Here is an 18536-nt window from a genome sequence, read left to right as displayed (position 1 = left end):
CCGTCACCAAGACTAACACAACAGCGAGCAAGTTTTACTCTTAGTCAACGATGGGCTGATTATTATCTCCACAGGCACCTTGATCCTCCTAACACCTATACCACTGCTTAAATTTAAACAGATAAGCAAGTGTCAGATTGGCACTATATCGTCACTAACGATTCTGTCAACCTCTTTTGTAAACACTGCATTAAATAAAACTTTCAGCAAGGCCATCACAAGAACAATCAGCACGGAAGTGATGCTCCATCTTGTTTCTTTTATTACAGTAAGTGCATTTTTTTGTTGAACGGTAGTAGTATTAATCCACAATTCTTTTTTCTTCCCCTTTCAAGTTATCTGTAGTCCACTGGCAAATATCTAAAGCTCTCGAAAATTAATCAATGTTATCCCGACTGAGATAAAAACATGAAAATAAAAGTCCATAATGGCTCCCACTGACTTCAGTGGGAACTGGGGTAGGCTCTTCATGTCAAGAGCGCACACACTCAGTTCAACCGGCACCTTAGCAGTAACTCCACTCTTTTACATTGCATGAGACCACTCTGGAAACTAAAATCAGTGGGAATAGAAACATACCGATCTTATTCTCCCACACAGTCCTCTCTAAGCAGCAAAACACTGTAGCCACGGACTCACAGGACTGAACCTTAGGTCATGGACTTAAAAAACACCCCTTCATACAGCTTCAGAAAGTAACAGGTAATTAAATAGCCTAAAATTCCAAAGCAAATAATTAATCAGGGATAAACTTTTGCTTTTCTCTTCTCTCCCTCCCCTTATACATAATATACATACACAGTAGTTTTAACTACATTCTACCTAATTAAAGTCCAATTCAGTCCAGTCATCTATTCAGGTTTTTTTGTGGGATGAGGGTATTATGCACCAAAACATTTTGTCAAACAAATCCAGACATGGAAATAAAATAATTCTGGCCTCAATTCTAGCTACTTCTTCATGCAGACCTCTTGCATATGTTTAAGGTCAGAATTTCACCAGCATTCAAGTTTACCTGGTTATTTTAAAAACATGTACTGAACATTTGCATTCATGTCAACATTGCTGCCTGGCAGCTGAAACAAAAATTTCAGTCTTACTCCTTTCAGGTTCAATATTTCTGCTGCTATCTCTGACTGTTTTCAAAGAAAAGTATTTCAAGACCTCAAACTACACCCAGAGTGCTTCATGATGTCAGGACCCAGACCTTATTTTTAAAAGGTATCTAGCATGTTGAAACTCAGTTTTTATACTGTTTGATCAAAACTTCGGGTCCTAAGTGGTTAAAAGATCTCAGTAATTGCACCGCACCCCCAGATACACAGGTATATTGGCAATTCATGCTCCATTCTTCATTTTCACACACATAATTGACCATCAACACCGTATTTGCATAGGCTGCATTCTCCAATTCCTTTTTGCTCACAATAAGTCAGTAGAGGTAACACAGAGTATTTAACATTTTGGAAACCATCAGGTTTAGCACACTTTACATGAAAAAATAAATACAATGTAGAAATAAATATCTTTGTAGTAAAAAATAAATGTTTTGTGTATTAATAAATAGAACAACTTGGATTCTTCTTCCAAAGTAGCCCGCTGGCTCTAGTAAATGAGCTTTTTAGCAACTATGAGTGTGTTCTTCAGAAGCATTGCAACAGTCATAGGTCCTACCCCTCCCGGCACTGGAGTGATAAAGCCAGCCTTCTTCTTCACTTCTAAGAGAAAAGAGAAAAAGGTATTGACTAAGAATGTTTCCAAACCCCTTTTTTCCTTCAGTTGCCCACATCTGCCTCACTGGCAACGAGCACAAAGGGCTGCGACTTGGCAAGCACTGGAGGACACGGGAACAGTTCAGACAGAAGTCTTATTACAGCCATGGTAGTGACAGGATGCAGTCAGGACCAGGGCTGCGAGGCAGCCTTCTCCACCTGAACACCGTCACCCAGGGGCTAGTCCTGCGGGACGCTGTCACAGCCTGCTCGAGCTGATCCCCCCGCAGCAGGCTGCCCTTTCCTCACGGGAGCACTGCGCGCTCACGCAGCCTGTGGACAGACAGATGCAAAGTTCATCCCACCAGATTTTTTTGGTAAGGGCCAGCTTCTGACTGTTTGACCTGGCTGACCAGCAGGCCCAGGAATGTCTGGGTGACACGAGGGCGTGACGACCCCAGGAGGGCAGCACGGACTTCCATCACCCCCATCTGCCCACTGTCATACGGCATTTTCAACACCCAGGAGAGCCATGGACGCAGGGTATCTCGTTCTGTAGGTAGAGAGATGACCCCCAAACCGCGTGCGCTCTGAGGAGCGGCACGTACAGTGGAGGTCTGCTGTAACGATCAAACTCGACTGCAGAGCACCGGCGTCAGCTAAGTCCCCTATCCAGCCTCTTTCCCCCACTCTGGCTTGCACCTTCCAACAAAGACATTCTGCAATCACAATAGGGAACTCAAAACCGCAGGGGCAGAAAGGACATTTTCCCGGTTGATTTTGTTTTTCTGCTTCACAATATGGACAAAGAACAAAACCGAGAGCTGTCTTCAAGGAAAAAGAGATTCTAGTGGCAAAACTCCCACTGCGCCGTCACCCATAAACACCCAGCTCCTCCAGAGACTTTTTTTCTTTCCAGCCAGTGTTACTGGGGTGCCCACATGGAACTAGGATCTGGAGGCGCAGATCTCCCCACGTCTCTTACAGAAAGGGAACTCTTACAGCTGAATTAGCTCCAACCACGAACCACGGCAGGCTATCCAAAGTCAGCATACACCTCCAGTGCTTGTGTAAAGAGGGAAAAGCGTGCAGACTGTTTATTTTAAGCACTTCAGTTAACACCTGTCAAGTTAACCTCTTTGTATAAGGAATGAATATAACGTAGCAATAAATCCTGACTTGATACTCTTATCTACTGTGCAAAACGCAATCAACTGGAATTGCAGGTTACTTGCAAAGGAATTATATGCAGCTGGCTGGGAATTCATTGCATGGCAAACTGTAATGAGCAGTTATTTGCTCATAATGATTAGTCCAAACGGCATATTACTAACCTGATTACTATACAGGTTTTTTTTCTCAAGTGCCACTGTGAGAGGTTTTTTGTTTGTTAGTTTGGGTTTTTTTGCTTGCTTAGAAATAACTTCTTGGAAACTCACACCCCACTTTTAAAAGCATTGTTTCTGAAAAGGCACACACACAGAGAGAGGAGAAAACTGAGCAAGCATAACTCTTGACACAAGCACATACGTTTCCACTGAAGTTAGCACAGAGCAGAATCTATACCTGGCTATGAGAAGAGATCAATGGATGGAAAACTAGGCACCTTGACTCTGCAACAAACAAGAGAACTTGCTTCTGCTTTAAATGTATTCATCCTGAACATATGTGGTGCTTTACTGCTGAGAATAACAAGGTCTCACACAAAGAAATATTACAAGAGAATTTGAAAGCTGGATATTGTTTCTCCTGGACAGATAATTTATTAGATTGGGGGGGGGAGGGGGGATGAAATGAAAAACCCCACTGTCTGAGCTCCCCAAGGCAGGGACCTAATGAGCATCCTCAGAAGTTAACGGCGAATACCTCACTGAACTGAAGAACAGAAGACTAAGCCTCACTGAGGACAGACGGTAATTACAACTGGGAGAGTTTTAATTACTCAGGTGACTTGTACCACCAGATATATTGTTAAAATATCTGGCAAGGTAAACAAATTGCAATGCAGGTTTTTTTTACATGTAAATTGTAACAAATGAATGAAGATCTCATATGACATTTCTTCTTAATATTCTCAAACACAAATAATTTGTCTTTTTAATAGTTATCCTATTTGGAACTACCTACCACTTGAGATTGCTGTTTATGGTTAATACAGTTACTATGAATTCCCAGATTCATGTCATAATTATTGAAATGTACCCACATCTGAAGTAAACATAGTAATTAACACAGGAAATATTTTAGGCGTTTTGAATTGAAATAAGCTTGTTTCCATGGCAATGTTACATACCTTTTTTTGTGGTATTATTCAAACGACTCCTATCTTACTTACAAAGAGGTAAAATCCACAACTGAACCATGCCTTACCTAACGAACGCCTTCAGTGAGTATCATGTACAACATTCATTGCCTCCAGTGTCAGTAACCATACTCAGCAGTAAACACGCAGTACACTGTTTTCACAAGTTGTTGGGGAATTTCTCTACCCATACTCAACCATGATGGAAATTCCTGTGGGTCAGTGTGGCAGAAGACGTACTTTGTATCAGTTAGCATAAAACCACCTGGATAGCTTATTCACAAAAGCCCATCCAGATTTTTAAATGCACAACAGGCATCTATGTTGGAGAAACTATCATCTGATAAGTTTCCATCTGTAAGAGTAAATACAGATATGGTGAACGCAATTTTCCAAGATGAATGCCAGCGACCAAAGGTGGAAAAATAACGTGACCCTCAAAAATGTATATAGATCTTCCTTTCCTCGTGAAGTGTAGTAGGCCAAAGCACAGTTCCAAGACAGCACTTCAGCGTGACTGGTCTCATGCTGGCAAGTAAGGTGCCGCACCGTCGGCTCCTTCAGAAGGTCTTGTTTCTGCTTCTCAGCAATACTATGACTTTGTCCCTAGCTCCAACTCTGCTTTCTTGAGATGTACGCTATCTCCCAGTCATTTCTCTGCCAACCTGGAGAACACTGCTATGCAAATTAGGTGCCTATGGAGGAGGAGCTGCTATTTTGCAGCTTCTGTATAACCTTAAAATCTTCCTTTGATTCTTCAGAAGAAATGAAATGTAGATTGTTTCCTTGAAAAACAGGATCCACTGCTTTGCAAACAGCCCTTCATTCCTGGGTTCCTTTAAAGCTAAGGACATCAGACACCTAATAGGGTTAATCACACAAACCAAGGGCAAGTCTCAACCTGAAGGCAGTTCTGGGTCTTGTGCATCTGCATTAAGGGATGCAGAGTAATTCCTGCCTAACCATGGTTTCCACACAGGTTTATTAGTCCCTGTAAAGCTACTCTGGATCCCTGCATCCCTGCAGCACTGCGTGAGTCACGTGCTCAGCAATCACAGTAGATATCCCACGTTCTGCTTTACACACTCTGGGATTCTTCTCACTGTGCACTGTGGGATACCAACCAGCAAGTACCTACCCCATTTCTCATAGTTCCTTCTTTTTGGTGGTATCTGTCTTTCTTACTGCAGCTATTTTAACAGCAATATGAAGGAAAACCAAGGAATTATGGCCCAGTACTGTAATTACAATAGTGCATACATCTTTCCTCCTCCAGTACCTCTAAAAGCCAAGCAAGAGAGGCATCTTGGGCAGAGAAATCCAGCATAAAGTTACACACAACTGCTTCTTTGCATTCAGCTGTTTAGCACAGACAGGTGGATGGAATATCACTGTAGCCTTGCGATGATAAGCAGTGGCAGCAGAAATGCAAGATACCAAAGATTACTCACTTAGACCCCTGCACAACACACTCCTCTGCGGAGTACCACCTAGACCTGGCCACCCAGCAGCTCACTGCCACCAGGTAGCTATCAGCCAGTCTGGCCTTCTGGCAGTCACTGCCTAGTGCTAACATTCTTATTTATTTCTTGCACTAGTGGAGCGTAACAACAGACATGCTTCCCCTTATTTTTGCAGAGCAGCAACATGGTGACAAGACTACACAGGCTGGACTTTTATTAATTACAAAATGAATGCCAGGTCTTCAAAATCAACTGAGAAATTAACTAACAAAAGCTACAGCAACAGCAGCAGGAACATCCATGTTCCATTTTCATGTCCACTCCTTGGAAAAGGTGCACAGAGAGATAATTTGGAAAGGATTCAGTTATCTGAAGAGAAGCCTACAGCCTGGAAGGTAACACAACAAACGCAAAGCGACAGCAAACAACCATCAGAAGTGACAACTGTCACAAAGCCTGGGCTTCCTGCAAACTGTAGCTCGGATACAACTGCAGGACCACCATTTCCACTAAGAAATTGGATTCGAAGGTTACTGCGGTAAATCTCTGACTACATCAACAAGTTTCAAGAAACTTGTCAAGTTGCCCAATTACTTTGTAGTCATTGGGCCTGTAGCCGATGAGGACAGGATACATCCCCACGGTTTTCATTCAGCGGATTCTTTCTTTTTGGTACAGTTGGTCTATGCAGAAGCGATATGTGAAACTGGTCCATTCTCCACCTTAATAGTATTCAGCATACCGTTTCCCTGCATTCACTATGTACAATTATCCCTCACTCAAAGGAAATTCATAACACACCCCCTCCACCCTTCACCATATCCATCATTTGTTGAGGCACTCTCTTCTGCTATTCAGTACTGAGAACCCCTCCCCGCTCCTGGTGGCACCCATTTTCCAGAGTCTCTTTTACATTGACTAGGCTGTGCAAAACAGACGAGAACAATTCTCCTTTATAAGCCTCTCCACTGATACCACAACTACATCACCTATGCAGGTCTTACATAAAAGGATTTCTTATCTATATAAGCATTCAATAAAGACTCAAAAACCAGCATTACTGTCTGCTTGTCAAAGACACGGGAGGAATCATAAAGAAATACAGGCAACATTTAAAGCAAATCCCACTTGAGTTTTGTACACTTTGGTTTCATGGGCATTTCCAGTTTCAAAGGTTAGCTACTACATCGGCATGTCACCACCCTGCTCTACCAGTTACTCCTGGAAATGGGGCTCCACCCAAAAAAGCCATTGCAGTTAAACGCTCTGTGTAAGTTGTTCCTTTATTTCATGTTCCTGGTCCTTGCAGCCCTCCTCCCCTCTCAGCATTATTGTTGTGGCAACCAAAGCCCTATAAAAAAGGGCCAAGTACACCCACACAAGTATTACCCTGTCCAGAGAAATGGGTGTCCCTTTCTGTGATGGAAACTTGCGGCCCGGAAGTAACTAAAACAGCACTGGCAATAACCTAAGGATGCCACTGCTCCTCCTCCTCCCTGTCCCTTCACCCCCCCTCTTGTGGCTCCCTACAAAACACCCCCTTCCCTGGACCATGTATGTTGGCAAATTCTTAACATAAACAGGGGTACACTGGATGTGCTGTGCTGGTTATATATGGAGAGCTGCACCCGCAGTTTAAGACACCCCAGCAACACCAGGCTAGGTACCTCCGTGCTTTGCAGCTGACCTCCACAGGCACAGCGTTTTCCTGTCATGTTCCTTTAGATACCTTGGAACTCCACAGAAAGCTATTCTGGACAAAAAAAAAAAAAAAAAAAAAAAATCCCGTTTTTGATGTGGACACAGTTTGGAGTGTCAAAATAAAGAGGACATACGGAGATGGGGGAAATCACAAATATTGTTTAAAGACATTCCGTAATATAGCCTGGGATTTTTGCCCAAAATAGATGGTTAAGGCTGGCAAGCACAGAGGTACCCTGATGCCATCACTACCAAGCCAACCATTACAGCTGCTGGAACAGACACACAAGTCTGATACTGTTGCATTTTTGCAAGTAAACCAAACAATTTTACTGCTCCTCCTCATCTATTGGAGTTTAAAGAGCGGCCAAAGTGTGTTGCTTGGCTTGAGAGTGTGTACGGACGTACACCAGCATATGGTGGTGGTCAGCCCTCAGCCCCCGTGGGAAGCGCTGTCGATGGCAAGGTCTCTGGCTGCAAGCGACTGCACACCACTCTGCTGCCTACAGTAGAAGCAGACAGGGCTCAAACAAATGCAGATTTTAGAAGAGATTTCAAAACTTCAGAACTCCTTTTTTGAGCAGCTATCAAATTGTCTTGGCCTGTGCTAGGAATTTTTTCCTCCAGGCATTTCTTATATTGAATTTAATAATGAACAACATTTAGAAAAAAAACCACTTTGAAATGGCATCCTTTTGTTGTTAAAGAGATAAAAACAAACTTTAGTGTCTAACCTACTGCCTAGAGATTAGAGGATGGCATCCACATATTGCTAGGAAATGACAACTGAATCAAAACAGTTTCCACCAATCTAATAAACTTAATTTCCACTACAGGAGATTTTCATTCAGATGACCTGGTGACGTAAACCATGTCCATCTATTTCTTACAAATCAAAGTTAACCTCTGACTGTCTGCTTAAATCTCCGCTCTCCCCACGGCCACGTTTTTCTACTTAAAGAAGTGGACGGTGAGACAATAGGCAGCGGTGGGCTACATGACGTTAAACAGGTGCCGTACGTCATGCGACGTACCCGGCCTCATCCTGCAAGAATCATTTTCACTCAGGCTTAAATATAAATTCAGTCGAGTGATCAAACGGAGGAAAAGTATAAAATTATTTGCTACATGAATACACTAGCTTGTTCCATTTCCTAACTGCCAAATCAAATACTTGGCAAAGGTGACTTACTTTGGAGTATTTAGAACTGCATAGACTGGGATGCTTTTCTATGTTGTCAGAGATTCAGTGAAACTTTCACCGATACCAATGAACCAACAACAATTTCCCTTTGGCAATGCACAGTGAAATGCTACTTGCAACTGTAGTGGCATAATCCAAGCTGAAGTTCCTCCCTCTTTTTTGGATCTTCCCTCCCCCCAGGTAAAATCCTGAGAACAACCCACAGCAGACATGACGAGACATATACGGTGCATTGCTGAAACTCTGAATCATGGCCTTGCCATTGAATCTACACCTATATTGCATTCGGAAGGTCTTGCATTTGAAGAAAAACAAACAAAAAGGATACAATTTCATGTTTCTCAAAGTTATAACTTTTTTCCTCCCATACCTGCTAAAACAAATGAAAAATCCTGAAAATTGTCAGTACTTTTGTTCAGCTCTCAAAGCAGAAAATACAGCCTTTCACTTGTGATGCTATAAGAGGATAGATAATAAAACAAAACAATTTCGAGTTTTACTCTAAAAGTATTTTTCTACTGGAGCTCTGCTGTATGCATACAGTTACACATTTCCAAACGTGTGCTGAGACAATTGCTTAGCTACACTTGTGCAGGTAATTTCATTGACTTTAACAGACAGGTATCGTGTATGATGAGTAAAAGAAGTAGCAACTAAGGGAGTGATGTAATTACAAATACGTACAGCTGGCTAGAAACATTTTGAATATAATTAAGCTTTGAGACATTATGCCAGCCAAGATGTTAATAGCCATGAAAAAAAAAACAGCTGTGGGTGATTTTCATACTTATCAAAATACGGAACTGTTGAGAACCATTAATAATGTGGGTAAATGCTGTCTAAGCTTCCCACACTCAACTCCGCCAATAAGCTTTAATTTTCAACTGCAACAATCCTGCTATTCCAGTCTGGAGCTCCTCCAGAGCAGAGATATTTAATCAAGTTACACTGTGAACTTGCCCTGCAACACATTAAACATAAAAAGATCAATACGTAACACCAATTTTTATCTGTTAGGCTTGCCTGAACCAAGATTTTCAACAGCTTAAGTGGAACCCACACGAAACCTTAGCACAAAGGATACTTCTAAAGCAGAAGTTAACGCTTCCACAGTGTAGCATAAGAGTGTAAAAACAGGCTTGAGAAGCTGAGGTACAATACTACTCGCTATGAACAGAGGAGGCCCTATACTTGTGAAAAAGCAGAAACGTTTTTTATTGCTCACTTGAAACACTTCACAGACTCACAAAGGATTAAAGAAACCTGGAGACAAGCATCTTCTGCCACCACACTGCTGTAGGAGCTCATTGGCATCTCTTAAAGGTTGCTTGTGTGTGTAATTAAAAGTAACACTTCCTCTCTTAAGTAACATACCATTTCTTAAGAGCAGATATACGAACATATAGTTCAAATTTATTTAAGTAAATAAATTAGAAAAAATTCCTGCAAGTGTCGCTTCATTTGAGACACTGGCTATTCCAAGTATTTATCACGAATGAATCCCACAAACTTTAACATATTTACTCGACAGGTTTGCATAGAGAGTGTTTCACTGACCTTCAAAGTCCACATCCCCAACTAATTTGGTCTTTCCTGTAAGAGGATCATGGATATGGTTGATGCCTACGTCAATCACAGCTGCACCTTCTTTGACCATATCAGTTGTAATCAATTTTGGGATACCTGGAATCACCAAGATATATTTGATTAACATGGCCAGGTAGTCTTAGGTCATAAGTTTCAAATTATATCAAGGGGTGTGCATGCATGTTATGTATGCACAAAAAAGACAATTCTTTCACTTTGATTTTTTCTTGATACAACACACAGAGAAAAGAATTATTCCTCAGTTTCACACAGTTTGTAATTATGAGAAGAAAAGGTGGTATTTGTTCCTTCTGGCTAAATACTTTCAGCTAAACTTGCAGTCATAAACACAGTCAACATGATCTCAATGAAGGAAGCACTTGCTGGTTTGTGGCAGTAGACCCTCCTACAGCATTTCCAACGAAAAGCTAGACAATAAAGATGCTCTGTGAGCCACGAGAAACCAAAGTATTGTCAGAAGTCTGCTGATCCAGAAGCGTCATCAGCTGTATGCTACCTCCACAGCATTTTCTTTAATCTTTGCTTTTATAATATCTGCACTGGATTCGTGTTACTCTTGACTTCTCTGGTTTCTCTTATACTTTACCAGTTAGTTGCATGACATTTCAAGCAGCTAAATAACGAACGTGAACTACAAGAAATATCACTGCCACCAAAAAAAAAAAAAAATATGCTAGCATGGTGAGAGAATCTGATCTATCCTGCCATCTTATTTTTGAATCCTGTCATTTATAAGCAACAGATAGTCAACAAGAAAAAATAAAATGGCCAGCTCCGATTTACCCATAATGAACAGCATCAGCTCAATCTGTAGGAGAGCAGCAACTGCCTTTCAAGTAGAACTTTCCCCACCTGACCTTCTCATAAGCGAGCGAGATAAAAACGCACTGGATGGACACCCAGCAGGGTAACTGTACCCAGGTAAGAGGCTCCAATGGCACGTGATGAAACTGAAAGCGTGTGCGCAGGGAGTAGCGGAAGAGACAGATGTTTGTTTACAATGTCACTAGCAGGATGGCAAGGAACACGTATTATTTAGTAGTGGCACAAGGTACAGATGATACAAAGCTGGAAAAAAACTTTAAATAGAATACCTTAGACTTCATGTGCCACCAGAAAAAAAAAGGAGCAGAGCATAAAAAAAAAAATCACTTGACCTTCAACAGGGAGAAAGGAAAGACACCACATTTACATAGAAATAATTACCCCTCACAAGGGCAAGACAGCAAACAACTGGTTAGGCAGTAACTTTCCAGAAAAAGAATTTGGGATTAGATCAACTGAACACAGACGGACACTATCACGTTAACGTAAGACACAATAGAAGCCCTAATCTCTTCAACATATGACATCAGCTGGGATACCGGGAGACTTCCCTGCTTGACCAGAGGGCCTGGCCTCAGCACTGCACACCTTCACCATCTCTCCGTGGGCTGCATTTGTGTAGTGTCCTGGGGTACAATTTTTTTGCTATTAAGAAACTCCAGCTAAAACAGGGTGCTACAACAAGCCGCCTCAGCTCTTTCATATGCACCACATTTCTTCAGCACATTTAAATGTAAAGCATCTTGATATTCATCATGCAGATGCTCAACAGTCAGGACCCAGAAAACCTAAAAGGTCACTTCAAGTTCCAGACAAAGAGCTGAGTCAATGGCTATATGTTTCCAGTCAGCATAGTTGAGCTACCTATACACATGGCAGAAGACACCAGAAGAGTTTAGGTACTGAAACAACTGAAGTACAAAAATGACACCTGAAATACACACAAATCTGACCTGGGTCCTATTGAAGGGGGTGGCAAAACACCATTTTCTAAGGCAGTAGTCCTGGACAGTAAGTGTCTTCCACTTCGTAAAGATCACTGCTGCATGGCATTTCAAACTGCATGTAGCACCACACATTTACTTCGAGGAGATCCATCTCATCTAGCTTCCCCCATGCGCTGAAGCTAGAGGTAAGACTTCTCTGGCACGCCAACAGCCCCACTTGATGCACAGAAACGACCTCCCTTTCAAGAACAGGAGTTCTGCAGGACTCCTCTTTGCAGAGAGTAATTTTAATTACAGGAAAGACTATCTTAGAACAAATGTACTAGCACTGCTTTACAAACAGCAGCATCATGTGTTGCCAGACATCCAAAAGTTTATGCCTGGACAGTCACGACAAACGAAGCGCCTTCTGGAATGTTAAGGCAACGCAGTATCTGAGACCAAAGCCACTGCATGCTATCGGAGAGCCAAGAATATGAAGTCCTCACACATCACCTGCATTAGCCTATCATACCTTAACTTCAACAGCAGCAGTCTCTTCTCTGTATTCACTTCAAACGACCCCCTAAATTTCTTCCCTACAAAACAACCTCCAACTTTGAGCAATGGGAAATTCCGACTTTAATATTACAATTCACCTTGCTTCTTGAGCAATCCCATCAGTTCTACGTTCTGTGAAGAATGCTCACTCTAGCAGCACAGTATGTCCAAAGGGGGAGTCTAAGCTCCCCTCTCCCCACCAAAGCAGCTTTCTCTCAGGTGGAGAGAAGAAAAAAACAAAAAGAAAGCAAATCTGTATGGTTTGAGACTGTAGTTTTATGGGAGGCAAGCGCTGATGTGCAAGGGCTCTGGCTTCATTTGAAGTGCTGGATCGCAGCCAGTTAGTCTAATTTAGATACAGGCAATACAAGAACCTTCTTTGCTCTCCATTTCTCACTCCCCCGTAGGACACAAGCTTGAAACTCTGCTTCTAATCTTGAGCAAGCCAAGAACTCAAATTCCTTCCTATGCCATTTGATAGCATCTGGCTGCGTCTCCTTCATCGCACTCTTACGCAATCAGTTGCGAGCTGGCTGGTAACTGGATAATGCCTCAGCCTTATGGGGTAAATGATCTGTGTGTGATAGGGATGGAAGCATATTAACGGAAGCTGCACAGTTACACCCTTTGTAAAATGGTTTGATAATAGGCCAAATACTTAATAGCAACAAATAAACTAACCCCCAAACCAAATGAGCAGATCTATGTACTTAAGCCTACTTTACATACCAAGCAGGGAGAGATAAGCATTAGAGCAGCTATTCCTAAAACGCACTGATTGAAGAACGTAGGAAAAATCTTTCATTGGCAATTTTTTGTAGAAAATGATAAATCATGTTTTAAATGAGACAAAGCCCTACCTAATCCCAGCTTAGGTAGAAGAACTGTAAAGTAGTCAACACCTGAGAAAGCCAGTGACTATCTGAATAAAAGGGTCTGCCAAATCAGCAACTCCTATACGCGAGGACCAGAGATCACATCCTGAGGGACAGAGCCAAGTAGTCCCAGCAGAATTTCAACTGGCATTAGGCACCCCTGTTCCTTCTCCTCTTTACCCCCTCTCAGAACCCAGCAGGCAGACGAGTCTCCTCTCTCAAGGCAGACTGGAAAGCCAAGAGAACAGAAGCAGCAGGCTGACTAGTCAAAGACTGCCTGCTGCCTCCATCACCGCCCTGGAAGCACTGTGGTGGCTACGCAAGCACCACAGGTAAAGCTGCACTTGCTCTTCCATTACGGGTCTGGGCTGATGGCAAAAAGAACAGACTCTGGGGGATGTCTGTGTAGGCAGGGATAGCAGGCAAAGACAGGAAAGGCTACAGTGGGATGCAAAGTGCCGGGGGTGCTTAGGCTTAGGAAACATGATGCTTTGGCTAGAAATGCAAAAGCTGCATGGTACTGAAAGAGTTTAGGAAGCTCCACCTGGAAGCAGAGACACAGAATTGAGGGAGGAGTAGGCTGGACAAGAGCAGCATTGTTAGAACTTATGATGCAAGGAGTTGGGAGGGAACGAGAGGGAAGGAATAAACTGCATGGATAGTTACAATCCAAGCAGGAAAACCGGGGTCTCAAGGCAGGGGGCGAATGGGAGACAATATATGAAGATAGGTGTTCTCAAACTCAAGAGTAAAAACAGAAGCACCTGATTCGAAGTGCTACAAAAGCCATGAATGCAAGTGAACAGAAAATTCCTCAGAAATAGAGTACCACAGCAGAATGAACAGACCCACTGCAACAAGTCACCAAACCGGGAGCCAGAATGCAGATGGCTATTCTAAAAGTATGAGATGGGAAGAGAATGAGAACAGGCATCTTGCTCTTATACGCAGGCACACACAGAAAGCTCTTTTCTGTTTCCACATCTTGCACAGTGGCCAATGACAGCAGTTGTTACTCTCTGGCAGGGCAGAAGGTACCTTTTTTACAACACTCACTGAACAGGTCACACATTCCCGGGGAATGCGTACAATTTGCAGAGTTCTCAAGTAACAAGAGGAACCTTGGAGGGATTCCACCTTTCTAAATTCTGATATTCCCCAGAGCATCCACTGCGGCAGGGCTGCATACTGTTTGCACAATCTATCCCTAGGTTTTTTCATCATTCCAAGTATTGTGTAATGAGTGTTCTCTCACGCTCCTGTTACAAATGACACAAGGAAAATAAAGTGAAGGACAAACACGGCAGAATTGCTACTGAACCGTTTAACTAAAAGCACAACTGATGGCAAACCATGTTTCAGCATAAAAATCAGAGGCGATGATTAAACTGGAAGCAGTGAATTTGGATGAAAATTTGCTAGTTTATTTCCAGTTAGCACACACATTATTATCTTTCATTCGCAGTGTGAGAATTCCGGTCAGGCCCGCAGCTGAGTCATCACACCTGGGACAACTGAGCTGCTTCTTGCTCCTGACCTGGCATGAGAAAGAGACGGTGCAGTTAAGCCCTGAAGCAAAGGACATCTCACTTCAACAGGAAGTGATGAGCTTCAGTCAGGTAACTATCTATCTTCATCTAAGTAAGCAAGACTTTAGTTTTGAGGATGATGAAGAGGGAGGAAGGGAGGAGAAAACAGGAAAACACAATCCTCTCGTAGTCCTCCAAAATGGTACGAGAGAAGGAGGATATCCTGAGCTGCAAGGGGACACAGAATTTTACCAAGGTTTTTAGTAAATTGGATTGTTTAAGGTTTGTTTTTTTTAAATTAATTTATATTTCTATTTACAATACCCATAAAAAACAGAGGTTGCTCCGAAGCAGAGTTTGTTTCTTTGTTCTCAAGTAGTCAAACTGCAACTATTTCACGCCCCATGCTTTAAGAATACAGACACTAATCTTTCAGACCCCTTCCTCTAGGCAATTACCATTCTCTTCCTCTTCACATGATAATTATGAAAGAAAAAAAAAATTAAATAAAAATTCAGCCATTAATAACATATGTTACCAAAGCAAGGTTGGCAAGGTTGCCCTCAATCCTAACAGCAAGGGAATGGTACCATTGTTTCATGAATGCAGCCTCCAGCTGACTTGAAGAAACCCTTGCTGTCAAAATTTAAATGACTCATGATATTTGTGCTGCACAGAGAATGTTTTAATTTACATAATTATACCTGTATAAACTATGCACCGACTGGTTCCCAATCTGGAGTTCACTCTAAAGTCTCCCTAAGGGAAAGGTGTCACATGTGATGAGAAACAGTTTATGAGTCTGCAAATGTGAAGGGCAAGAACAAAGAGCCCAATAACTTGCCCTTCTTACAACAAGAAATCCTACTTACTGCAACACCCTCAGCAAACACGAGCACCAATTACTGGTGAAATGTGACACAGCTAACAGTGCCACCAACACAGACACCAAAGTCTACTTTTTAGGTTGTAAACGTTGTGACTGGAGTATTAACAACACTAGCGTTACCTGCAGCTACTATTACAATGTCAGCGAGTTGCGTATGGATCTTGAGCTGCTCTTTTGGTGTGTATCTGTGAGTAATGGTCACTGTAGCATCACCTGAAATGCAAGAGATTATCAATTAATTGTCACGTATAAAACGCCTGTATAGCATTTACTTTCAGGTGCAAATGACTGACTTTGGTACATTAACAACAGTACAGAAGATCCTCAGATTTCTCTTGGGATGCATCATTTACTTGCACAGGCAGAACACTCAAAACACTTGCGGTTCACACATATGAAAAAAACGTTTATTCTTAAAAATTCTCACAGGATGAATTCATTTCTACACTGTAAACTAACTTCTTCCTTAATCAGTTTCGTTACATTTAGTGGAATTACACAGAGCAAACCCAGCACGGAATCCAGTGTCTACCTTATTAAGCACGATTCGTATAGCGTGCCATAAGACGCAGTTGTTTGTCACAAATTGAAGGATGACATCACCACATTCAGATCTGTCCTCAACCACGTTTGTCATTCATTGGTCCTGGAGCTCCCCCTGACATTCTGTTGTATAGACAGAAGACCACACTCTTCGCTGTACCTGTAATCTCATTTCATAACAGCCTTTCCCTTGAGTCCAAGTTTAGTCTTTGGCCTGTGTTTCTGACTGACTTTGAGTGCTCAAGGAATAATTTGTAATTCAAGTTCAGTGAAGTGGCACTATTTCTTAACAACATTCCCTCTCCCAAGAATAAACACGGCTGATAATCTGGCTAACAACAGGAGATGACAACTGAGGCTCTTTCGCAGGGCCCAACTGTGCAGTGAATGAGTCTAGCAGCTATGGCAACAAGGACACTGCTGGGCCAAGGGTCTTGGCTTAGAAACCCTGCTGACCCATAACTGCATGCAAGGGTCAGACAGCAAAATCCCTCTCTCGACAGCAACACCACCAGAATTCATCAAGGAGAGCCACTCTTGATCACACATGTGGAACACAATCAACAGCAGCATCAATACTTACAAAAATCCAACAGGATGGATCTCAGAAGGTCTGTCACCATAACCACTTAAGTAATCAATACATCCAATGCATGTATTTTTCCACACACTCCAAGCATTCCAAGTCATCACTTTATGTAGCTCAAGTGCAACAAAAGGAACGGAAAAGACTGAAAAAAAAGGTGCTTAGATTTTTGCAGGTGTCCATCCATCTCTCTCTTGTATCTCCCAATAAAACAAGAACAGCTGAACCCTTACTTCACACCAGAGTAGGAAGTGTTTGAAGTTATCACAAATAGAAGCACACATCCTTTTGGGCAAACTCAAAAGATCTGGAGCCTGCTCCTGCACGGATCTACACTTCTTGGCAAGAAGCTACAAATAAACCCTCCTAGTGAGACATGAAAAGCCTTGTGCTGAGGATACTGAGGAGAGAGCACTACACACAAAACGAATTGTCATGGGGATAGGGACTGAAGTCTCATACTGCATCCAACACCAAGCATGGTGATCCCTCAAGGACTGCCCAAGAAAACAGCAAAGACAACAGCTGTCAGAGGAGACTCCTCCCAACACTCTCCTGTCAACTACTGGTACCGCACAGTGCTCAGGTGTTCGATCCCCCCATCTCCACCTTCCACCCATCACAGACTCCTACACCACATTATTAACCATTAAACTAAATTTTTTTTTTGCCATCTCAGACGTTACCACCACATCTGCTTCCTCTGGAATGTGTCTGACTGATCTAATCTGTGCCTCTCACCTCATTAACTCTCTTTCTCAAGCATCTAATCTTCAACCCATCTGTGCTCCGACTTCTCTGCTCTTTCCCCTCACCTTTGATCCCTCTTCTTCAGTCTCTACAGTGCATATCGTCTCCTCAAAGAGAAGCAGATCAAGGCATTTTCTGATAATGAGAACAGAAAAGTACAATGTGCATAAGCAACTCCATGAAATTAGGAGAATTGCCAGAAGTTAGAAGTCTCTCACCAACTTTCTATAACTTCCCATGAATTTAAGTGCATCGAGAGCTTAGACAGCTAATTGTCTTAAAAACCTCTTCACTGTAAGCCTCCTTGTGATAGCAACATCCCAGCCAGTACATAAAGCCTGCATGTCAAGATTCCTTCAGCTTTCTTCCTTGAATACCTTTAGGATTATGAAATAACAACTCATATAGACAAAACAATCGGAACAGGACTGAACTTCTACCCATTGATACTCCTCATTTTGCTAATCTAAAGCAGCATGTCTCCAGCTGCAGATTTGTTTGTATGCAGGCCATGCACATACCCTTTTGCGGGAGCAGCATACAGGCTGTAGAGATGGTTGGAGTTCTACCTCTTTGGAGGCCTCATTCTCCAAACACATTAATAACAAATCACTTTGCCCCCTGCAGAAGACCCATGCCTATTCTTTGATGTTCCACACTTTCCTTTTCTTGGCTAATGCTCGATCAATCTCACTAAAATTTTAGGATTCTTTGAAGGGCCATCCTTCAAACATGAAAGGCAAATAGATTTATCGCTGGATTCTGGAAAGAAAGGCTTGACTGAAATAGAGGAAACTTCTGACACCTATTTGAAGCAAAAGAAGAAGGATGTCTTGCCCAAAATCTCAAGGATTACTTCCAAAACTAAATACATAATGAGATACTTTTGACCTCTTATCCTGTGCTTAGCAGAGAAGCTGAGAAAAACCAATAGATAAAATCCAAAGCTACAAAGATTCACACCTTCTGAGAAACAAAATCAGTGCTGTTTCCCTATCAAGAATTTAGTGAGGAATGTGTCTGTAGTCCGCTCCTGAAACCAAGTAATTGCTCTCACTATGA

The 18536-nt window shown here is 42.2% G+C and overlaps 1 protein-coding gene across 1 annotated transcript in view; it reads right to left on the bottom strand.

Moving 5' to 3' along the window:
- Positions 1 to 364: 364 nt before the first annotated feature.
- MTHFD2L (methylenetetrahydrofolate dehydrogenase (NADP+ dependent) 2 like) overlaps positions 365 to 18536 on the bottom strand; it is a 36093-nt gene continuing 17921 nt past the window's right edge. Inside the window, exons 6-8 of the mRNA XM_075422061.1 lie at positions 15716 to 15808; positions 9940 to 10065; positions 365 to 1718 (exon numbers count right to left, since the gene is read on the bottom strand). Coding sequence (XP_075278176.1) covers positions 1606 to 1718; positions 9940 to 10065; positions 15716 to 15808 — 332 coding nt within the window. The 3' untranslated portion in view covers positions 365 to 1605. The remainder of the gene's footprint in view (positions 1719 to 9939; positions 10066 to 15715; positions 15809 to 18536) is intronic.

This window comes from Opisthocomus hoazin, chromosome 5 (genome assembly GCF_030867145.1).
Source record: "Opisthocomus hoazin isolate bOpiHoa1 chromosome 5, bOpiHoa1.hap1, whole genome shotgun sequence".
NCBI classification, from domain to species: domain Eukaryota; kingdom Metazoa; phylum Chordata; class Aves; order Opisthocomiformes; family Opisthocomidae; genus Opisthocomus; species Opisthocomus hoazin.
The sequence above is the reverse complement of the archived record's forward strand: the minus strand, read 5'-3'. Positions and strand labels throughout refer to the sequence as shown.